The sequence below is a fragment of the Halichoeres trimaculatus genome, unplaced genomic scaffold (assembly GCF_033239565.1).
Source record: "Halichoeres trimaculatus isolate MK-OKI-2021-1 unplaced genomic scaffold, fHalTri1.1 fHalTri1_scaffold_3, whole genome shotgun sequence".
NCBI lineage: Eukaryota > Metazoa > Chordata > Actinopteri > Labriformes > Labridae > Halichoeres > Halichoeres trimaculatus.
The window spans coordinates 16,780,483-16,805,055 of NW_027437181.1; the positions used below are offsets into that span (position 1 = coordinate 16,780,483).

General features: G+C 39.4%; 1 protein-coding gene across 2 annotated transcripts in view; it reads right to left on the minus strand.

Annotated features, from left to right (window-relative positions):
• The window catches only part of ano5b (anoctamin 5b), a 32,140-nt gene extending 7,819 nt beyond the window's left edge, over window positions 1-24,321 (minus strand). The window contains exons 1-9 of one of the 2 annotated variants that reach the window (XM_074666426.1): window positions 23,989-24,321; window positions 13,730-13,774; window positions 7,637-7,698; window positions 4,355-4,462; window positions 2,242-2,310; window positions 1,808-2,092; window positions 1,385-1,504; window positions 515-630; window positions 291-425 (exon numbers count right to left, since the gene is read on the minus strand). In XM_074666426.1, coding sequence (XP_074522527.1) covers window positions 291-425; window positions 515-630; window positions 1,385-1,504; window positions 1,808-2,092; window positions 2,242-2,310; window positions 4,355-4,462; window positions 7,637-7,698; window positions 13,730-13,774; window positions 23,989-24,064 — 1,016 coding nt within the window. In that variant the 5' untranslated portion in view covers window positions 24,065-24,321. The remainder of the gene's footprint in view (window positions 1-290; window positions 426-514; window positions 631-1,384; window positions 1,505-1,807; window positions 2,093-2,241; window positions 2,311-4,354; window positions 4,463-7,636; window positions 7,699-13,729; window positions 13,775-23,988) is intronic. The other variant, XM_074666427.1, reaches the window with a different exon arrangement.
• Between the last annotated feature and the right edge of the window lie 252 nt (window positions 24,322-24,573).

Here is a 24,573-nt window from a genome sequence, read left to right on the forward strand (position 1 = left end):
TGCTGTGAAAAACTTGACTGGCCTTTGCACAAAGTTCTGACCTCACCCACATTCAAAGCTTTTGATGTGAACACCTTGGCGACCCTGGTGAGTGTATGGGATCAAAATTGTCCAATCAGGATAAGAAATTTGACATCATTTTCACAGGCTTTCCAGAAAGGTTGTAATTTCTATAACAGTGGGATAACGCCCTTAGTTTTTAGGTTAAATTGTCTACATTTCACACTGATCTCGGATATGCTTGTCCATATAATGTGTCCAGCCTCCCGAAGCCCTGGAGAGGTACTAACCTTGATATGTTGTCATCATAGCTGAGCAACCCATAAGTGAAACATATAAAGCCCATGACGGCAGCAAAGAACAGCATCTCTGTGTAAAAGCCAAGCCAAGCAAAGTAGATACCAATCTTCTCCCCATAGTACTTCCTGCAACCAAAACAATAAGAAAACAACTTTCACATAATGAATCTAGTCTGAAAATAAACAATGAAAGTTTCCAGATGTTCTTTGTTTACCTGATGAGGTTCAATGGTTGCTCTTTATAAAAGCAGAGAAACCTGGCCCAGTGCTTGTACAAGTTGTAGCGCTCGCTCTCACATTCAGCTTTTCTGGCTCCTTTCCAGTATCGACACTGAAATGGAAGAAACGACACAACATGTTGCATTAAACATACTTTTCTTCAAAAGTAAGAAATAAAAGTTCATTTAGACTCCAAGAGAAGTTACTTTTTTCCCTCTATCATTGTCCTTAAGGTAAGATTTAATGGCATGTTTTCCCAAAAAACTCTTGTGAAAATCAAATATCCAAACGTCCTAAATCTTACACTGAGACAATGCATACAAAAATATGAATGATCTGAAACTCAAAAGAAAAAAAATACACAAGTGATACCAGTGAATTCAGCTGATGTGAAAAACTACAACCAAAGTCATGACCACACAATCACATAACATAACCATAAGTTTAACCTCAATGAGTAGTATAAGTGGTGAAAAGTGCTTCTTTTCCAGTTCTACTTGTGTGTTTAAAAAAGAAGCCTTTCAGTGTTTTGCATTGTCAACTAACCCCTGAAGCTTTTCCAAGTGATAGCTGCTGTAGTTGTTGTGATTGTAGGAGTAGTGGCAATTAGCAGAACAGACGTGGTACAAATTAAATAGGATTTTCATGAGTTTGTTGAAATTAGTGCAAAATTCCCTGGATTTAAAAATCATTTTGCTGTTGATCAAAACAAGCCCCTTGTATCTACAGGTGCAGGTCGTAATCATGCACCTCCATGTTTCTACCATGCTTACGTATCACAGTATTAGAGCAAGAGTTACTCTTGGGTAAATGTATGATGAGGTCTTTAATTTTTCTATCTGTTGTGTTTCTTCTATGTGTCTTACATCATGTAGAGGGAAGGCAGCTGTATATGTCCCGTTGCTGAGTAGTCGCTTGATTCCCGTCTTGTCTCTCTCCTTCCGGCCCTCTTTGTAGTATGGACAGCGAGCCAGGATGTAGAACACCTGCGAAAAGGAAATCAGTTTTGGTTCTGTTCGAGTCATATTGTTGCAGAAACCGTGTTGTGCACTACAGATCACCCCTAAAACAGCCACGCTGTAACACTCAACACTCTGCAGTTATTAATAGAATTAATTTGTCCATAAAATAATGAGAGTTGGACATAAATAGAAATAGATAGGGGGGTTACTGCAGAAGAGTGAAAAGAACAGTGGTGGCCAAAATTGTAAGAGCACTTGGTAAGTTTAAGAGGTTCCAGTTGAAATTCATCTCTCATGAAATGGTTCAGTTTTTGTAAAGATACTCACAATCCTGTTTCTGGTGGAAGGTGGGAAGAAGGTATCTTTGTCATTGATGAGGAAGAAGTCAGTCTTGTTCTTGTCAAAGGGGTATGTGAAGAAATCAGGGGTTGGGTGCATGACTTTCTCCGGCAGGCGGAAAGGGTGTGAGAGCCACTCCAAAGGCACGTCCTGACCACGAGGCATCTCATTCTCTTTGAAGGGAACTTTGATCTTTAAGACATCAGCGTATGTGGCCAGTACATCCCACGGGGCATGAATCTTCAGGAAATACGTCCTTTGGTCTTTAGAGTCCTGATGAGAGCAAAGGTAACACAGAGGTGAAGTACACTTCAAGTGTGTTATAGTGAGCCATCCCTTTAAGACAGGTTTCTGTAGTGCATGCTGTGCCTCAGCAAAGCTGCCACTAGGTGGTGCTAGCGCTCTGTATTTGAATCTCTTACTGATTTGTCTTCAGTCTCCAGCTCCAGTCCAGCTTTCTCAAGGTTGGCCTCAAACTCTTTCCTTCTTTCCTGTGGGTACACAAGAAAACCACAAGCATGAGAGCCAGGCACACACTGACACTGTCTCCTTCACCTATGCATGTTGAACAATGTGAAAACAAAACACCCTGCAAATGGCCCCTCCTGTTTTTTGCAGCTTAGGCCTTACCTCTTATCTCGGGCACTGTTTGATACTGAACTTGAACAAATGAGGATTTGCAAAAAGAGGGAGCTTGGTGCTTTAGAGGGCGTGTCTTTCACTAAACACAGATACAAACCCTGAAAGTACTCAGAGGAAAGTTAAGTGTGCCTATCTGGGGACATGGGTAAAGCCAAACCTTCATTATCTGACCCCACAGGGCATTTGGAGAGTTTGAGAAAAAAACTTTACCAGCCAACTTTAACTAGGAGCACCCTAAGAAAAACATGCAATGTGGACTGGCTGAATGGTAGTTATGTACACAAAAACAATGATGACAAGTGAAAATTATATATATGTTCATATTTTTCCAGAACATTGAATGATGGTAATTTTACACTAATAGGCTTGAAATGAAGAATCCAAAAAGTCTTCCCCCTCTTGTCTGATGGTGCACAGCTTTGCACCAACAGAGGTGAAAGAGAAGGCGATGCTTTTTCCTGGAAGCAGTTATGCAACTGTGAGAACTGTAATGGACGACAAATCCAGTTAAGTTGATCAAATCAGAAACCAAATGGCTATTCCACAATGTTGAACTCTGCCAAAGATAAAGTTCTCATTATTTATTGTCATGTATTGGATAAAATTGCACCTGCATTAAAGTAAAAATAAATCAAAATCTGATAAGTTCAGGGACTGGTCAGCCAACCTCCCTATCCTGAAATCTTAACAACCCAAACATCTGAAGTTGTGGTTGGCTATTTGCTTGTCAGAGACAGAACTTTGGTCTGTGTTGCAACAGTTTACAAAAATCCTTCTTTGCATTTCATTGTAGCTCACTTCTTTTAGTTGGTACCTTTAAATGTGACGTTGTAGCAAACTCCTTTTGATATGTTTGACTGGCCTTGAAGATATAAGCTTAAAAGATTTACCTCAAAATTTGAGTACAGGAACTTCTTTTAATATCTTCTTTTTGTTGTCTAAAAGTGGGTTGTGTCTTAAATACTGGTGCCACTGATATACTGATATAGCAAATTTTGTAGGTATATGTCAAACACGAGTCTAGTTGTGTTATAGTTTCTAACTGTTGAAAGGAAGTTTTTTTCTTGCCATTGTAACTTGCCAAATGTTGCAAACTGCTAAGTGATAAGACTTTTCTGCATGATGGGGCAGAATCTGATCCTATCTCAATGTTAAGTAGACCTGTGGGCCACGTTTGGACATTTTGCTGTACAGATCTGGTCTGCATATGGGAGGGTCATTCAAACATCTATAGAACTGTGCGAGACGCCATGCAGGCAATGTAACTGTATTACTTCAGCACTACTTCCACCAGCAATGTTGTTCACACAGATGAGCTCTAGGGGAGCTCATGGATCATTTCTATGCTAAATATGATTTGTTATGACAACAAAAGCTTGACATCTGCCACTGAATGAGCATAGTATCCCTCTCTTTTTGTTTTATTGATAACACCAACCAGAGGATGCTGTCTTTATATCCTTACTAGTATGAACAGGTTAAGTGGTGGGGGTAATCATCTGTCACTGCTCATTCAGCTGTGCATTGAGCAAGAAGTGGTCCCTCAGTTTTCATCTGACAGTGACAGTCTGGAGGTCTGGAGGAGCTTTTCTGTATTGCCAAATAGCACCTCCCCCTTTCTCCAGACAAGTCCATCCTACTGGCATGAGACTGATAATCACATGACCACACACACACAGTAAGTTGTGTGTGTATTTATACAACCCCAACTTCATGCCTCTGTGTTAAAGGGGATGGAAACCTGGATCTCACTTCCTCTTTGCAGCCCCATGTTTTCCTGATGTGGCTATAAATTGTGTAATCCAGCCATGTAGTCACAGTTAGTCACTGGCAGCGCCGTCAAATGCTGAGTAATCAACCAACAGGGACTTGTCACTAATCCGCTGCTCTTACCTGTTTCTTTTCTCCATCTTTGTCATCCACATAAGACAGCACGAAGTCTATTCTGCGTTTGCCATCCCTGAAGAACACCGTGTCTTTGTTTGGCTGAAGCTTGTCTGTCTAAATCAGAAATGACACACAACACATCAAGTTACATCTCTTTTTTTTCACAGAGTGGGAAGTGAAAGCTAACATGACACTGACACTGACAGGGCAAAAAAAATCAAACCTAGAGTTCAGATTTAAACACTGACAAATGTGAGATATTACACATATGAAGAATATATTGTGTTGTGTAACTCTGGTTGTTGTAACTGACTGATTCCAGCAGTCAGACATTCATTTAATAGTGCATGAGAAAAGTAATTTTGCAGAGTTTAGATGGAGGCCATGTCTCGGATAAATCCCAGCCTGTTACTAACACAGAAGATGATAGTAGAGAAGAAACATGCTCTACATTTCATACATCAGCTACTGAATTTCACTACTGGCAGTAACTTTGGACTCTTTGCTTCCTTGTTATCTTGATCAAGTGAACTATAAAATCAAGTCATTCACACTGACATTAACATCTAGAGGTAACGTAAAACTGTGGTAACACTGCAAACTGGCTGTGATTGTCTGTGTATTGCCTTTTGTTTTCTATTTATTGTTACATTTTGCTCCACTATGTTTTTATCTAAGAGTCTGGTGTGCGTATTGATTGTCTTGCTGTGCTGTCATTCCCCTTGGGGGATAATAAAGTTTATCCTTATCCATTACTCTTACACCTCATTTCTATTCTCTAACCAAGATGTTTTATCCGTTTGTGTACGAGCAGTGTTTTACTGACGTGGCGGCGATTTAGTATAAGAAAAAACTTAAGTAGTTACTAAGTCTAACAGTCGTAATATTGAGCCATTATGAAAGTGATTGACATGACATATTTTACCATAATAAGGATTACTGATTTACATTTTCAGTCCTTATGGTTAGTGGTGTTACATTTGATAAATACATGATTTATTTTGTACTTTCTAGATACTTTAAAAAGGTTTTTTTAATTTGGGCTTAAACAGAGAGAGACTAAAAAAATTGAGGTAAAAAAGACACATTTCAAAGTTTATGCCGATAAAGCTCTAATTTTACTTTTTAGAAAGAATCATGATATTCATTCATTCATTTTCTTAACCGCTTATCCTGCTCAGGATCCCGGGTGGCTGGAGCCTATCCCAGCTGTGATTGGGCGAGAGGCGGGTACATCCTGGACTTGTTGCCAGTCAATCACAGGGCTGACACAGAGACAGACAGACAACCATTCATGCACACACTCACACCTATGGGCAATTTAGAGTGACCAATTAACCTGAAGAATCATGACATGAAACACTTAGACTTACTACACTAGAAAGCTATTAAATAGGTCATAAATAAATAAATAAATAAATATTCATAAGCTTTCCATTTGGGAAAAACAGCACCAACCGCCTTCCTTGGTGATGCAGGGAATAAACAGGGCATGCTCTTTAGATACAGGATGTAAAGTACACATTTTCACCATACACAAAAGATTTTTTTTACACTTTGAAGCTGAGCTTCAAAGGTTTTAACACAACATGGAGTATTCAGTAAGTTTAGAGGTCTACTAAACCGCACCACCATGTTTATCAGCTCTCACATGCATGAAACCACCTGCTGATAACAGAGACATGAACCCTGCTTGTTATACTGTTCATTTGTCCATTTCTGACCCACTGAGAACATTACAAGCTGTTTCATAATAACACTGATGAGATAATGAGAATTTATGCTCTGAATCCTTGACTCATAATATAATCAGTGTTATGAATTAAGGCAAAGCAAGCATCTGTTTGTTGGCATCACTTTATCACAGTCGGAGAACAGGCTCCAGTTTATTTCTGTCGTACTCTGTGAGGAATGAGAGTAGCTGTTAGAGGCTCAGAGGTCTGGTGATTCAGAGACAAGAGTGTGAGTGAGTCAACAAAAGGTCAGGAATCCAGGTTTACAAACATAAACAATGTGATGACCGCAAAGAAAATGAATCAGCTCTCGAAATACAACAAGTGGTGCTTCAGTGAACCAGTGCAGAAAATTAAGCACTTAGGCATCTTGTGTTTTTAGGCTTCTTTTTTTATAGAAGACAGGACAGTGGAACAAGCAGGAAACAGAGCAAGAGAGAGGAGTAACATGCAGGAAAGAGGCAGCAGGTTGGATTCGGCTCCAGGCCACCCTCTCTGGGGCTAGCTTCACAGGATGCTACCTCACTGCTAGGCCAATCTAGCACCCCTAAAATACTTTAACAATGTAACTATTATAGAATAAGTTATTTCCTAATGACTCTTTAACCTCCTTGCAGGTATAGCCCAGAGTCCTGCACGGGTCCAATTTTCAAGATCCGCTCTGCCCCGACCCGGGGACGTACAAACCCGCACCTGAACCACAAACCCGCGCATCAGCCCGATTAGTGCCGCAACCCGATCCAACCCATTGAAACACAACCCGCAGCCTGACCTTTAACCTTATTTAAAGTAATCATTTTGGGTCATATTGTCTGAAAATTGAACGGTATAACGCCATAGTTCAGATGCCAGTGAGTAAACAACGCACCTGAATGAAGCAACTCTTCCAATAAAAGCCTGACTTCAGCTCCATCATCAACCCTCTGTGATCTTCTCACATACAACTGTAAAATCACTTGTTTTTTACGTTTAATGCTTTTAAACTTTTAATCTCTTAAAAGGACCTTTACATGTGTAATAGTAGACTTACTTTCTGTCCAGACTTGAGCGACGCTCAGCAGGTACAACCAGCTTACAACTTACGTTTTTATTTCATTGTATTTATTATTATTTTATATTCATTTTGATGTGTCAAACTAAAACCTGTGACCCGACCCGCATGTTTTTTTTTTTCCACCCGGATCTGAACCCGGGAAAAAAAAAGTTTTTAAAAACCACCCGCAAACCAACTGTTTTTGCGGGTACCCGACCCAGTGCAGGACTCTGGTCTAGCCCATACCATTCTTGTGTTGAAATGGTTAGTAAGAAACTGTCCCCATTTGTCTGAGAACAAACACTGTGAAAAACTTAACCTCCTGTCACATGAACTTCACAAATGACATATAACTTGTTTTTCTAGTGACCTTGTACACAGATTGTTAAACCACCATACAGAGCTAAGCTAAGCCAAGCCAAGCTGAGCTGAGCTGAGCTGAGCTAAGCTCATTGGCTAACTAACTGTAACTGTAGCTGCACACAACCTGACTTTGACCACTCCAGTCTTGCATAAATTTACCTCAGCATGTCCAGGAAGGAGGACTCTGTCAGATAACGAAACACCGTTCCCACTTGTCTCATCTGCAAAAGAAATACAACAATTTGCATTACATAAAGCACAGTCAAATACAAAAGATGAAAAACAAACTTTAAAACAGCCAAATTTGCAGAAGCGTGACATTTATATTGGAAACATACTGGCTGAATTGTATATACCCAGCTTTAACACAATAAAACTTACTAATGACCTTCTTTCCAAATAAAATGCATAATGTCCATATTTTAGCATGCTTAAACCATGTTAGAAAACGAAACAACCTAATTTTACAATTTTAGTTTTAGATATACTTATTTAGACAACTTTCTTTTTGCATTATGACGTTTTTGTTTTTCGTTTTTTTGATATTTTTTATATATGTGTCTCCTAATGGTGGATTCCATTTTTCCTTTCAACAGAATAACCATTTATGGATATTTTCCATACACTGTTAAACAGGGTTGAAAGGTGTATGTCATGTTTAGACATTGGGCAGTCAGTGGATGGCTGCATGATCAGCAGTTTTTAATCTCTAACAGTGATCAATAACTGTACTCGGAGACTGCTTGTTGGTCAATTTTCAGGACATGTAGAAACACTTGTCTTCTTATTGTGGCAAATTCTAGCCTAAAAAAAATTAATGGAAGACAATCAGAAAACTTTTTAACCATCCCTTCTAGCGTCCTGTTCTGTGCACCTACGCACTTGTTGCCAACAAATGTTATCATAGAGGTCTGTGTTTGCCCAAACTTCCAAGAAAAATGTTGCTGCAAACCTAAAAAGCTGACAGGACAGTGTTAAATCCTTCCCAAATGGAGCAAGTATTGTTCTCTTATTCCACTGACAGAGCAGTTCAGCTAAGCTAGACTGAGCCCTGTTTATATCCATGCAAGGATACGTGGTATGCAGGATAATAATGATCAGAAGGCTCACTCAGAACTCAACTATCCTTTTCAGCGTAACCAGCCGGCGTGTAATTATTGCAGCTTCTCAGGCACCCAGCCAATCTATTGAACAAGAGCCCATAAAAATCCTGCAGTCTCTGGAAACATCAGCAGATACAGACTCCTGCCATATTGAGAAGCATTTTTAGGAGATGAGAGGGAGATGATGGGCACAAAGGCAGCCACAGACTCACACACACATTTAGGCACACACTCTATCTCTTCATCTCTCATACAATGACACCCTACATTGCTTCAGAGCCTCCCTCTCATGGCAGGCTCTGGCAGACTTTGGCAGGGAATGTGGGTATATAGCATTGCTATGCATGTGGTTAATTCCAAGTGGTGAGAAAAAAGCAGCACTTCCTGTGGGGGAGGCTCGAACGTGCACGGTGACACGTCAGAGATGGGGGAGGGGGCCACAGGGCTGGGGTCGTTTCTGTACCAGTAGTCTCACCGCCGCATAAGTCAGAACACACAAAGGACACAGAGATCTCTAGCCTCCTCCAGCTCACACAAGAGGCAGCCTCCTGTGATTGGACACAATGATCTGACAGACAGCAGAGAGAGCCAATCAGGGTGGAGATGTGGTGTTTGTGTGTAGAAGCTCACTGAAAGGACGGGACACTCATCAGAAAGGAATGGAAATATTCTTTATCAGCCAGATCAGAGGAATCCCTGAAGTATCCAAATGACACTTTGTCTCTAATCTAGATCTGGGAAGCTACCATGCAATTGTGTAGTACTTCTTTCTTAGTGCAGCTTTTCCTGTCTTCCTTTTTTTCTCACTTTTTTGGTTGGGCTCCAACTGTGCAAAGCCAGTTATCAGAGCAGTGCTTGGGCAAACAGAAGCATGGGGCCAGGAGCTTGTTATAGCTACCTTCATGGACAAATAACTGGAGAAATGGGTCACACACACACACACACACACACACACACACACACACACACACACACACACACACACACACACACACACACACACACACACACACACACACAAACACCTTGTACTTCCCTTAGTTTGTAGTGCTGATGACACTAGGATAAGGGTTAATTTACTCAAAAACTACTTTATGTCTTTGTCCCTAATTTGTTCATTCATGCAGAAAGATCTAGGCCCAAATCAGCTGAATTACATCTTGTTTCAAAGAATCCCTCTTGCACTGTGTTTTCTTTCACTCTCCACTGGGGCAGTGTAATTACACTTCTGCAGCTGTCTATTTACAGCAGCTGAGTTATTCTCCTGTGATCTTGCACCAGAAGCAGAATGCCAACTTACCATGAAAACAGCAGCCAGCTAGCGCTGAATTACAGACATTGTGAACATTAACAACAAAACTGATGTCCCAAATGATCCCTGACATGATAGCTGATGTAGAAGAAAGTTTTTTGTGTAACTTTTCCCAGCTTTATAGGAAACCGACTTGGTTAGCTTTGATTTGGATTCAGACTTACTAAATCTTTAAAATCCTGCAAACCAAACGGAAGCAAAACCACCCAAATGGGCTCCAGGGAGGTTCAGCCAAGAACACAATCATCTGGTTTCTTTTCTTAAATACCCTGATACTGCCTGGAGATACACAAAAAATATGAGGATAGTAGAACCACAAACTGAGAAGATCTCTGTTCTGAGTTCCAGCTTGACAGTATGATGCAACTAAAACTTCTCAGCCCCTCTCCTACTTCAGACTTATTTAATGTGAACCTCCTCTACCATTAAAATTTTAAAACACTGTATATGTAGCTCAGGCTTTAGTTTTACTAAGACTGCAGCACTTTTAGTAAAGTGTAAGCAGATGTTTTTACAAGATGAGTGCCTCTATTTTTGACACATACCTTACCTCAATGAGAGAGACCGAGTTGGTTTTGAAGGATAAAATCAAATTTCTAGGCTGCAAGCTGGCTCTTGCAACCTCTAAGTAATCTGCTTGCACAGACAGCAAACATCAGTTGGACTGTTATGTAAACAAATCAAAGATCCCCTCGCAAATCATGAGAAAGTTATTTATGATGTCTTACCCTTCTTCATCAACAATCTTTTCCTAAAGTGAGGAACCTGCTGAAGGACACCCAGCGATATTCCCATCTTCTCAATATCAATATCAGGCCACATAAAGTAACTCGGTCCACGATTTATTGTTTTTCTTCAGCTGAACAGAGTGCAGACGGCCTCACTCTACATTAATGGAATCAGTGTAGGTTTTTGACAGCCCAGGCCAACAGTTCATCTGCACAGGAGGCCACTTGTGCCAACGTGCTGATCATGCAGAGAGAACAAAAGCAGCACAGGCGGTACATTCCCTCTGGATGAAAACAAATCCACTCCTCTCCAACCACATCAATTCAGAACCTAATGAGATTTCTATTCCCTTTAGACTTAAAAGACTCTCATTTCAGATCACCTCAGCTCCAGAGTTTTATTTTACACATTAAGGTGTGTAATCGGCAGTAGCCCACTCAGGTATACCCAAAAGTGAGTCATCAAAACAAATGCTATGAAAGGAAACCTGCATGTCTCACTTTAAACCAGCGTTGACTATTTGTCAGACAAGAGGAGGTGAGAGGATATCTGAGCCATCCTTTTACCCACACACTTTTATATGCACATGAAACATGATGCGTATAAAAGTGTGTGGTTAGCATCCACTTTTCCCTTAATTCTAATATCAAAAAATCAGAACAAAAGAAATGCACTTTAGTGAGTGAGTGGGTCAGAGTAAGGACACTTTAGGTTTCTAACGAGCAAATTTTTTTCTCCGGCTGTTGCAGATGGTATTGCATCCCAGAGCCTACTTCTGCTCAAGGTTTTCTGTCTGTTTAAATTGGAGGTTTTCCTGTCACTGTTGCCTAGTGCTTGCTGCTTGGTGCATTAATGTTTGGTCTGACTAAATAATTCAGCAAAGGGTGCGGTGCTATACCTGCTCTACAAGTAAAGTGTCCAGAGTTAACTTCTGTTGGTACTTCATGTCGTATGAACACAAATTAGTGTCTGATTGATGTTTATTTAATAGATATATGACCAGTTAAAAAAACATAATGAAGAAACAAGTTAAATCACATTCCTCACAAATAAAAGTCAAACAATGTAAGCTGTTGAAGTAATCTTACAGGATACATGGTGCTTCCCTGCTTTAAGAAAAGGTCAATGCCAGCACTTTGGAGGACAAAAAATAATAATTTATTCTTTGTTTTAATCTAGTACTTCTTCTGTCAATACAAATAAGTTGTGCAAATGTATTACTGACAAAAGAGGGCAAATGACAACACAACCCTCAATCTCATAGAGATAGGATGGTCTGTATTTAAGGGGTTTCTTGCAAATCCAGGAAAATGAAAAACAGAAAAATAAAACAACCGCATACAAATGATTGCAGGGTGTCTCAAAGTATCAATTAAGTGTAGGGAGTATTTTGGCATCACTTTTGTAAACAGGAGAAGAATGTGTGGTTCATCTTTAAATATCATCATAAACAAGGAGCTCATAGACACCAATGTTACCAGAAAAAAAAAGGGAAAGAGAGCAGCACCAAATCTTTTTTGGCAATTTTAGCTTTTATTGTCTGTGTCTTGGATCTGGATTCAACCTCACAAATCAATTTAACCAAAGGCATGGAGGGAGAAATAAATATCTAAGTTTAAAAGTAGCGATGCAGCAAGCTGCTGTTTTGCCCCCTGATGGCAATTTAAGATAAAGTAACCGCCAATATCAAGTCCCAATCTTATCTATTTGATTTTTATTTACCTATTCATTTATTATTATACAAAATATGATTTACTTCAAAACTTAGGATGTTTGGAGCTTACTGTATTCACTGTAACTTAGTCAAACTAGTGTTGTTTTAAAACTTACTTATAATGTATTTTACGTGCTGAGCCGGGGTTAGTGTGAGATTCACAACAGTGGTATCTGACAACTAGATCAAGAAATATTAGTTAATACTGGACATTAATCTACTGATGATTTATTGATCTATCTCTGCAGCCCTGGGTTAAGTATATGATCTAACCCTTTTTGAACCTAGTGCCTAGAGGGTTACCATAGATTGTTGTTGCTTTAATCTGACTAACTGTGCATGTGTGTTCATGCAGTTGAGTTTCAGCTGTGGCTGGAGTTATTATTTTTATGTGAAGCCGAAATGCTTAATAACACTAGGTTACTCTTGTATTTGCATTCTGCTGTAAATTTTTCTCTGCGTCAGTTGACGTAAATGATCCTGGTGACACAATCAGGTCAACTGTTGATCCCTGATTGGTAAAAACAAATCCCCAGTACCATGGACTGACTGTCTCCAAGGTTTATCTGTTGTTTTGCATCAATTCAATGCTTACAAGTGGGTATCCTTGAATGTGGATTCAGACAAGGGTTTTTTAGATGAAAAAGTCACTTTTTTGTGAAATATGAAAGAAAACAATGGCATTAGGGGAGTTTTGCTACATATTTAAAAAAGATAAGGGACATCTAGTTTATGAGACATTTTTATCTAATGACATTTTAAGAAGGCCTCCAAGTAATACAAAGAAATAATGAAAAAAATCACTGATATTGAAATTTGCTAAACTGCTCTGTTCTGTTCTGTACAATATTACCAGGATTTCTCCAACTGGTACAGTTAAAGTTACAAAAATCAAATACTGGCATGAAGCTGGGTACTTCTTGAAACCCAGCTTTATCCAAAGCGACATAATACATCAACGAACTATTACATAACTCTGAGGATATAGGACTGTGTAAGTCCTTACCCTATACTCTACATACTGTCAAATTACCCATCGCTATCGGACAAAACGCCACGTGCACATGCCTCTCTGCATGATGTGAGTGCAAGCATCAGTGCAGATTTGACAGTCCAGCGGTGAACACATGACACAGTGCATATTATCACCAGGAGCCAGGCTCTGCACAGGAGATAGAAGCTGAACAAGCGGACAGACAGACTGACATCTGGCTCTGATTAGCAGAGAGCGGGAAGCAGTGAGATGAATGGAAAAGAAACGGAAATATGACCCTTCATTTAGGAGCCTTTGGCACTGCAAGAAAGCTAAAGGATTTAAAATATACAGAAAGCAAAGGTTGACGATGAGAGGACGGACAGACAGGCATCACATAAAGCCTCCGATCCGCCCGTACCTGAGTGCAGGTTTATCCTGAAAGCGGTCAGGACTGCAGGACCATCTTTAAAGGACAGACACATAAACATAGGTTAGTCTGGGACAGAGGGTCAGAGAGGGGAATATAATTGCTTATTAAGTGCTACTTAGACACTTTAAAAAGACAAATTACAGACTCGCTTATAAAGAAGCCTTCAGAGCCCACTCAGACCAAACAGCACAACAAACAGCCTAACAGCATAGCACGGCTTTTATCACTTGCAGCATCAGAGCAGCAGCACCGCAAACAAACACAACCTGAACATTATGCAAGAGGTCATGTACATTTGATTCAATCACACACTAAATTGTTTTCACTATGACTCAGGCGGGTTGTGTAGGAGCCAGCCGCCTAACACATCTTTGTTGCTCTTCCACGAGGCTGGCACTCAGCTTAACCGCCCTGCTGCTTACTCCTCTCAAACACAAACACCTACAGTACTTTGTACTTGATTTCAACCTCTTCAGATCATTGCACTGCACTTAAAAAAACTGCAGACTGACAAACCATGGCTGGGGATTTCAGCAACACAGAGCTTTTCTCAGAGGAAACGAGACAAATGTGCCACAGATTGCCTTACACAAACCCTGTCGACAGGAGTGGAGCATAGATGTGCATGAAATATTGATGGGACAAGGTTAGTGCTATGGTTTGTATATATTCCATACTCTGGTGTACACATAATGAGTCAGGCTAAAAGTCATCCACTACACAGTATCAGACACAGTGTCTGTCTTGATTTTGAGTGTAGTAAGCAAAAGAAGAAGGGTCTTTCACGTGAGCTGGTGCCACACAGGGCTGAATTTTTTATCAAAACGTGAAAAATAAGTTTGACAGTCTATTAGGAGTAGTGCAACCACAACATCCTGAGCTACACCCAAGCCTACATCTTCTGTGACAAGATGCTGTCTATCTCTCTCTCAACATTTCCTGTCAAGTCAGTTCACTGTGTACTAAATGAAAATTCTTTAACTACTCTAGCTGAGAAGCATTTTTTTACTCAACTGCCTGCTGGGGGTTATTTTGATGAAACAAAAAGTTTCATCAGAATCTTTAAGTCCCTTCTTGATCATGGAAATATCAGTTACCAAACAATTGTTTTCCAGGTCCATTCAGAGGCTGTTTATGGCTTGAATCATATCACATGGTCTTCATTAGCAAGAGGATGTTGCCCAGATGTTGAAAACATGGATGTTGTCTCTGTTGTGTTACCCTCTGGTCTCTGAAAAGGCACCACAAAGCTCAAAGATGGGGACTGTCAATTTTAAAATGTGGACCCTGAATACCCTCAGACTTATTTAGAAACTGGCAAAAGGATGTGCTTGAGGCCTTTACACCTGGCTAACAGCTACAACGGGCTTTCGTATTCATAAAAAATGCACATTTTTTTTCCTCCATATGATAAAATTAGTTTCATTGAAGTGAAGAAAATAAAAAACACAATCTCTGGCACTCCAGCTAGCCAAGTGGGCTAACTCATTATAGAAGTCCCTGCCACAACCCTTTCCTGCATGTCTTCTCCCTCTCTCTCCACATTTCCTGTCTCTATTCAGCTGTTCTATCAATAAAAGTAAAAAGGAAAAAGTAGCATTGGCATGGCAGGGATTCTCTGCAGCACTATGGTGTGCTATCATAATGCTTATGTATGTTTTTACCTTTTAAATTAATTATAGCTTTTGCTGTTGGATGATGGTTTCTACTGAATAATCAGACAGATTAATGTTTTTTAATAACATTCTAATATATTCATGACTAGATGTCTGTGCTCTTGAAGCCAGTTGAAAATAAGAAACAAACATCAGCAGCCACTACAGGCAGCAATGCTAGCGACCCTCTTGTGTCCATTCAGCAATGCATTCTACCTGCACAGCTCAGGTGCTGTAGAATTCTGGGAAATGTGCCAGACCCTCATTTCATGTGATATTACCTAGCCAGAAAGGTGAGGCTTAATGCCTTTGCTTGAGCTTTTCACAGCTTAACATGGATACATGTTAAGCTTCATACAGCTTCATCAATACTGATGTCAGGATACCACTTTGATTAATTGTGGAGCTCACTGATGTAAATGGACTATGTTTATTAACTGCACTTCCTCTGCACTTCTGACCACTCAACACTTTTACTTTAAAAGTCACTTTCATCCATTCACACCATATTCATGATAGCACAGCCACCAGGGACAGTTTTGGGGTCAAGTTTCTTGCCCCAAGACATTTTGGTATATAGGAGCCTGGATCAGACCAGCTCTACCTTTGAGTCACAGCCGAACCTTAGTGCTCTTACCCATGACTCGGACATGTTGCATGATTTCGAGCTAAGTGTATTTATGGGTTAGTGTGTGCTGTTTTTGTGATAGATCTGACCTTTATTGTTATGGTGAATACAAATATCCTGTTTTATTGTCAGGATATTGAAGTTGCTGAGGGGGAAATTATTTCATGTCCATGGGAAAGCTCAAACAAAGCAAAGCAAACAACCTGTACAGCAAAAGTCATGAGCAGGGCAGACAGAATAACATGTTATCTGACCAGACAAGACCTGAAACACCAACAACACAAGGTTGGACAGCTTTGATAGTTTGTGAAAGTAGACACGTTTGAAGAAGGGGGTTTCATAAAACTATGAGTCAGCACAGTTTGGGACTCAGACATTTCTTGTTTCTAACCTTTGGTCTAGTTACTTCATGGGATTTCAACTCCAGTTGAGTTCAGGAGAGTTTGTAGAAGAGATACAGTACCATCTGGCAAATACAAGCCCAACAGTCTGTCCTATAAACAGCTCTCATACATAAAATATGACTTAATGGCCAATGAGTGTTTGTTTCCCCCGTCTCAGTGTTTCAAGCCCCTGTACTGAAAAGCTGTGTAAATAGGCAGAGTGAGAGGAGGCACGTGAAACCCTTTTTCTAAATTTAGAGCAGAACTTCTCAATAAAAAACAAGACGGTCTGACGTTATAAAACAGGCTCCATCAGCTCTACTGTACTTCTCCTCTTTGCTGGGAGGAAATCTCAGTAGCTGTCTATGACTTATTTAGTACCAAGCCTCCATCAAAGGGGTAATACAATTACAAGGCCTGTTTCCATAGTAACTCTGGTTCTGTTTCACCTCTGACTGGAGGATGACTTCATCAGCTGGACAACAGTTCTCAAAGCCAGATCACCTTAAATGGACGCAAATCTCTGAAATATAGACAAACACAATGAGGAGCTCTTCTAAGAGGGTTCATTTAAAAAAGAATTATAAACTACCCCTAATGATGCAAAAATAAAAACTCTGCCCTGTACAGCTCTTTGTCCATTCAGTTTGGGGGGTTAGGAGGTCAAGTTTTTAATCTCTTTGACGAACCCACTTAGCTTCATTATTTCAATTTACCACCTCCCATGGTTCATGTATAACTTAGATCTTTACACATTAACAAATGTTGTTTAAAAATGCTAAAATAAACTGATATTGGGTTGCCAGGCACCGCCCTGTTGGCTATGGCTGCCTTTTGCAGCAGCTCTCTCTTCTTTGTCCATTTCTTGTAATTTTTTCGTCTCTTTTTTGAAATTTTTGTATTTAAAATAGATCACTACTTTGTATGGCTCATTTGTTGGTCATAGACACCAAGCTTTTTGTGGCTTCGGTGATATTTTTACCACTTTTTCTCCTGTGTTTGTCTGGAGATCCTACATGTAACCATGGCTGCATTGTTTACATGTGAACTCAGCTGTTAGCAGCCTGTAGCATGTCAATGCTAACTGGTGTAAGGCCTGATGTCATCCCACAAGGTAAAGAGAAGGAGGTGAGGACGACGTGCTGGTTCTCAGGTGTGAGCTAAGAAGTGACAACATGGACCTGTCCTACCATCCATCGTTATTGGGAACGTAAGATCCGTCTCCAATAAGATGGACGAGCTAGCTGTGCTAACCCAGCAACAGAGGGAATACCAGAGGGCAGAGTAGCATTATGCTTTTCACAGACATGGCTAGCAGAGCTAACATCAGACATCAATGCTATGTTGGAAGAGCTTCACCTGCTGTGAGCAGACAGGATCCAGGAGACAGAGATGGAGCATGACTGAAGAAGCTTAATCCTGGACCCTGTGGAGGTGGAGGCTGGCTGAACTGGAGAATGATGGACAAGCTGTCATCATCTATTTTCTTATGGACCTTTTTGCACTTTCCATACACTTTCTTACTTTTGTTTTCTTGATTGCTGCTGTGACTTCAATTTTGTTGTACTTGTTGCAATGACAATAAAGTTCTATTCTATTCTAAATCATTCATGTGTTGTGCCTGTAATTGTAATTGTAACAACAATACTGAAGCTAGATTCTCCACTTAAGCAAAGTATTCAATTGTTTATCTTTACTTTTAGATTGGATGTAAAAACATGAACAGCAGCTCCCCTTTAACTGCAACCAAATTTCAACTTCTGGTTTAATTTCTTGAACCAGTTTGGGAAAAAAGTTTGCCTACTTTATGACATCAAATGGAGGATGAGTTGGTTAGTTCTTCTTATGTTAAAAAGAGAGGATATGACATCATAAATGAGAGCTTGGTTGTTCAATGTGAGCCCCGGCTGCAACATTTCCCAGATTACTAGAGTAGAGGTAAAACAGCAATGGAAAATGCACTAAAGAGTCAGTGAAGTGTAACATTAAGTGTCTGGTTCAAGATCTGTTCTGGTATGGACCGTCATGACCTGACAGATGTGTGCCGTTTTACCAATGAGTTGAATGTCTAAATTCGTCAACAGAGGGCTATGAGGACGGTCACTTCATCAGCCAGACAGCTTCTGTGCACACCTTGGCTCTGAATAACTGTGCAAGTGCTTATTCCAGCAGTTTATTCATACTTTATTCAAAATATTGAGGAAACCACTTTAATGCTTCGTCAAAAACTTTAAGATAACAATTTTAGCTCTTTATCAACTACACTTGGCTCAGTATCATTAGATTTTTTTACTAAGTAAATGGTTTAAGTATGATCTATTACTTGTTTTTCAACTGTTAGATGGATTTTTTCACTCGACTCAACATATTTTTCTTACACACCATGCGTAAAGATGCATCAAAGCATTAAGTCAGTAATTTTACTGTTAATGAATTACTTTTAGAAATGTATACAGACTTGCTAACCCTTACTTGCTGCTCCATTACACAAAACAATAAGTAGATTGCGTTCTCAGGTGTTTTGGCAAAGTCAACAAACATATTTGAAAATTTCACCTGTGATGTTTTGTTTATCTCTAGTCAGGTTATCTTTCTCAATCAAACCTGCTAGGTGGCGTTACCCCTACACACAATCACCCCTTGAACTGTTGATCCACAGTGCATGAGGGGTTCATTCAGGAGTCATCAGTCACGACTGTCTATAAATCTGTATTTGTGCAGCAGTGAAAAAGGTCTTTCAGTCCAGACACAGCTAAATCAATGTGAGGACAGATCCTGTCCTCCTCTTTCTCTGTTTCTGTTTCCTGTCCTCTGTTTCTCTGAGCCACATACTGCTGAAGGTCGGTGCTGATAAGAGCTGAACAAAGCTTCAGCACAGAGACAACAGAGTATTAACATACAGCTCACACCAAATAAAAGGCACATGTCCTTTCTCAGCAACTAGCAGATAAAGTCAGGAACAAGTGAATTATCCTGAGAAATAAAACGCAATTACTAATTAATTATGTGTTCATGGTGCTTAAAAAAAGTTATGTGACACTGTCCACTAATCCCACTTTGCTGCTTTTATTGCATCCATTACTTTAAAATTTCTTCTAAATTAAGCAGACATATTTCAATTTTGTAAAAATATTAAATCAACTCATTACCTAAATGCTGGTCAAAGGAAAATGAACAATACAACATGATTTTTTATGGGTTTTGACTGTTAAGAACTATTCTGACAGCCAGAGAAATTAAGCTTGAAATCAGTTTAAAATATTGATTTTGTCACTTTAAGGATGTCAAAGCAACCAGGATTACAAGACAATAGTTTGTTGATCAAGAAGACCATGGTCTATAGCAGCACAGAAGTAAAATGCAGTTTTAAAGGAGACTGATGATATGATGTCAAACTTTATTTAACAATGAACAGTAGGGATGGGTACCTTTTACATTCGAAACGATACGGTACTTATGCCCGGTACTTGGCAATTGGGACCGGTACTCAACGGTACTAGCTTTCGATACTTTTTTGTGTTTACGTCATAAAAAAGTATACATTTTTTTCAGAATAAAATCTCTTTTTTTTCAATTTAACATATTTATTCTTTAATATATAACCTTGCAATGCTGTGTTCATGTGTTCATGACTGAATTCGGTCCCATACCTAAAAAAGTACCTCATTTGGTACCCATCCCTAGCTGGAAGTTCCTTGAAAGTCCTGTGGTTTATCAGGTCAAACTAAGAACCACACCCAGACTGAAAACTCTTTTCAAATCTTAGAATACACTGAGGATACTACTACTACTACTACTACTACTACTACTACTACTCATAATAATAATAATAATAATAATAATAATAATAATAATAATAATAATAATAATAATAATAATGATTATAATAATAATAATAATAAGAAGAAGAAGAAGAAGAAGAAGAAGAAGAACTTTATATATATTTTTTAGCACTTTTTAAAAGCATAGGTTACAAAGTGCTTTTATGGCCAGAACATAAAAACAAACTCAAGCTTCAAACATGGAATACAAGCTTTGACCCATATGAACCCAGGCAATACAAGAAGCATGCAATATAAAATGAGAGCATGAGCACCAAGATAAAAGCTAAAAACGTCAATCAACAAGAAAAAGAAAGTAAAAGACAATAAAAGAGGTTGGGAACAGAGAACAGGATAGCAGGTATAAAAAGACAATGTTAAGTGTGTTAATAGAACAATAAAATAATAATAAAAGTGATGATGAAAAACATGAGCAAGAAGTAAAACAATAAAAAAGCTAACAGGACAGTAAAACCAAGGTAAGATAGAAACAAAAGATACAAAAGATAAAAGACAAGCTAAAGGACAACATGACGGCATCACATAAAAGCAAGTCTATAACAGTGACTTAAAAGAAGCGACTGACTCTTAACACCTTATCTCCTTTGGTAGGTTGTTCCAAAGTCAAGGAGCTCTGACAGAGAGAGCCACTTCTTCTTTGGTTTTGAGCCTCAACTTTGGAACGACCAGGAGGCCTACGCCAGAGGATTTGAGGCTGCAAGGTTGTTCATATGGTATGAGTAGCTCTAAAATGTAGCTAGGAGCAAGTCCTTTGAGAGCTTTAAAAGTAAACAATACAATTTTAAACTCAATTCTGAAACTAACAGGAAGCCGGTGTAGGGAGGCTAAAACTGGAGTGATGTGATGCCATCTACTAATACCAGTTAAAATCCTAGCTGCTGCGTTTTGAACTAGTTGGAGTCGAGAAAATGATTTTTTACTGAAACCAGGAAGGAGAGAGTTACGGTAATCAAACCTTAAAAATGACAGCACTGATTATATTTTTAAGGTCTGGTTGGCTGAGTATTTGTTTAATTTTGGAAATTGAACGCATACGAAAAAAGCAGGATTGGATGATTTTATTAATCTTGGTGGGGAAAGTGAGATCAAGAAGGTAGGGGTGCTAAATTACACAGAAGTAGGACAGATTTGGGGCTCTTTAGCCAAAACAGAGTGGTCAAATATTGCCAACTCAGCATGTGCCATACTGATCAACACCTACCCAAAAAGCCTGAATGCTGTAATATAATCAAAAGGTGCTTATTATTTTGTTTCCCCCATAGAAGTTTTCTGTTTGTTTTTCAATTTAAAGGCTATAGGTCACATTTTGAAATGATTTAGCTGGGTCGAATTTTTTTACATAACAAAAATATTAAAGGTGTAGACTTTTTTATATCCACTGTATGTACAGAATCGTTTAGTACAGAACTTTAAACTTGGGTTTGGTTGGTGTGTAGATTGAAGTGCACAACACACTCAGCATACGTTACCCATTATGTTGCTACAGAGACGTGTGTCAGAATTTGGAATTTCTCTACGTGTACAAAACTAAAATGTTTGTGTTCTGTTACATTACTTTCACAAGTCAGTTACACTTGTTCTGTGTTTGATTTTCAATTGAAACCATTTAATATTTTGAGAAATAAAGATGAACTGAATGAATCATTTTCTGATTCATCTTCATTAAAATGCAGAACTGCTGTTATCTCAAGAGCAGCCAACTTCATACAATAGAGGCGAACAAACGTGGGTTAAAAAACAATAAGAACCACTTACTGTTTGTTTATTGTGAGCCTTAGCTGTCATGCCGTGGATTACCACACTAAAATACTGCTTGAAAACATCACTTCCCTGCTCTGATATGTTACAGGTGGATTATTGCAGGTTTTTGTGCTTCTACAACTCATGATACAGAATGCTTATTGTTTTTTGATGCTCTGGGTTTAAAAAAAAGATATAGCATTAAACACATAAGATTGATACAAATGAGGCTTTATCTGTTCCTGACATGAAGCAAAGATTACAAACTAGTATAAAGTTTTCATACCAACATTCTGAAAAAAAAAAAACACGTAAAAACCCTTAAAAGTCACTGATTTATTGTTATGAGCTCACTAATGTGCTCCCTGGAAAGAATCCCAAATGGATTTAAAAGCAAGTTTTTTTAGATTTGTGTGCAGCTAATTAGAACATCTTAGTGAGCCTCACTGACTGAAGAACAATCAGTCTGTTACCACAGAGAGTGGCAATTTCCATTTGTCCACACTCAATTAGCTTTCCTTTTAACTGTACATGTAGAACAATACAATTTTAGGTTTATACTCCTATTCTGGCTATAAAAGAAGAAAATAACCTTCAGAGAAATAGATGAGTTAAAGCCATTGTCATGTACATTTTCCTTTTGTTTGAAGGCTATCTTGTGTAAAATAATGCCATAACAGAGATATTGTCTTTGCTCATGGGGCTACGGGAGGCATGATGCAGGACTTAAAAGACCACAGTCTGCCATTAATCTCACATATGGAGCAGCATGAAAGTGGAAACTATTAATCTTTACCCATTTTCTACTCTCCTTGGGGGACTAATGCAGGATGGAAACAACAAATGACAGGAAAACCTCTCAATTTCATAACTGACAGCACTCCTGCAGCCGCAAAATATACCATACATTTTAACCCACATGAACTAATGTGACCAAGCTGCCTGAGACAACACAGAGTGTGGTTTGCTGATAAGCAGGCGCACAGTGAGGCCTATCTGTCTCAGAGGAGCTAATCCCATTAGACATTGACACCCATACTTCATTTGACAGATAGAAGGAGGAGGAGAGATATTTCTTTACTAGCTAGAGTCACTTCTGTTTATGTATTCTCTTTGCAAGCATAGAATTTGTAGAATGCACTAAGATTGAAGTGTTTCTTTCTGGCTGCCACAGTAACTAATAAGATTATACAAGGAGACGTCTGATCAGTGGAACTTAAATCAATTTAATTGTAATCTGCCTCTGTCTGGAAAATACCTGCTAGGTCACTGGACCTTGTGGTCAAATGTTTTTCCGACACTCTTGGGAGTACAGCACTAAAACACACAGCATGCTTGTTTTACTTCATTTTTCTACTTTGCCCCAGGCTTGTCATGGGATCAGTGCTGTTAAAGAGAGCTCTGTGTGGACTCGTCCCTCTACTCCAGCAGTCTCTGAGATCTCACAGCCGTCACCCCTGACTGGGATGATCCTACTCAGACAAAGTCCTCCCCAAACTCTGCCCACTTTCTGCTTGATTATGAGGTCATGCTGTCTAAAAACTGCTGCCAGACTGAAAGCAGAATGGTGCCACAGAAATTTTGTCTCGAACAGCTTTTGGAGTAAATAAACATATGCTAAAGTATGTAACAGAGGGTCACTCTCATTTCATATTGGCATACTTCATGTACACTCAACTAATATTAAAATGTGCGAACAAATAGTTATTTTAACTCACAATCTTTTAATATGACTGACAAAAATTATGATATCATAGTGATGGTTATGAGGTTTAAATTGACACTCCTAGGTATTAATTCGGGCGTTAGATTGAATTCCCCAGTGGTTAATTTAATGAGATTATGGGATCATCTGCTGGAGTAGGCGTCTTTCCTAAAGTTGCTCATGGCAAGAGACCCATGACAACAAGCAGGTTACTACATTGTGTACACATAAACGAACCCTCCACAAAATATCAAACCTCCTCGAAGGTTAACGAGAGGATTTTTTATTCATTACCTCCAGTCTGTGAATCCGTGGCGCTCTGCAGCTCGATCAAAGTTTCATCCTTCGCTTTTCCCGTTATTCTCTTCATAGCGGCTCGGTGCTAGGATCACAGCTTCACCTTCTCAGGGAGGTAAGGGGAGGCGGTGTGTGTGAGAGGATGCCGCCGGGATCCACTCACGTCGATGAAGGGTCCAGCATTGAAGAAACAGGCGATCAGACTCTGAAATCAATGAGTCCGGTTCACATTCATGAGGAAAACAGTGATCGTGGTGACATTATAGCGGTTCCTTCAATGGGACTGTACTCCGCTGGGCTCCCTGGTGCTACCCGAGAACACCAGGCACACATAAAGGGGAGGGGCAAGGGTTTTTTTCCGTCGGCAAAATGGTGTGTTGTAATTATAAGAAAGAGAGAGAGCTGGAGGAGAGGATGCATGATAACAAAACCTTCCAAGCATGATGTGAAAACGTCTTGTGTGTCTGGGTTTTTGTAAAGTGAATTTGGAGTCAGTTCAGTAAAATATGGAGACACTTCAGTGCAGCAGGTTACCTATGGTATCGATGGGAGAAAAAACAAACACGAGGTGCTGCACAATAA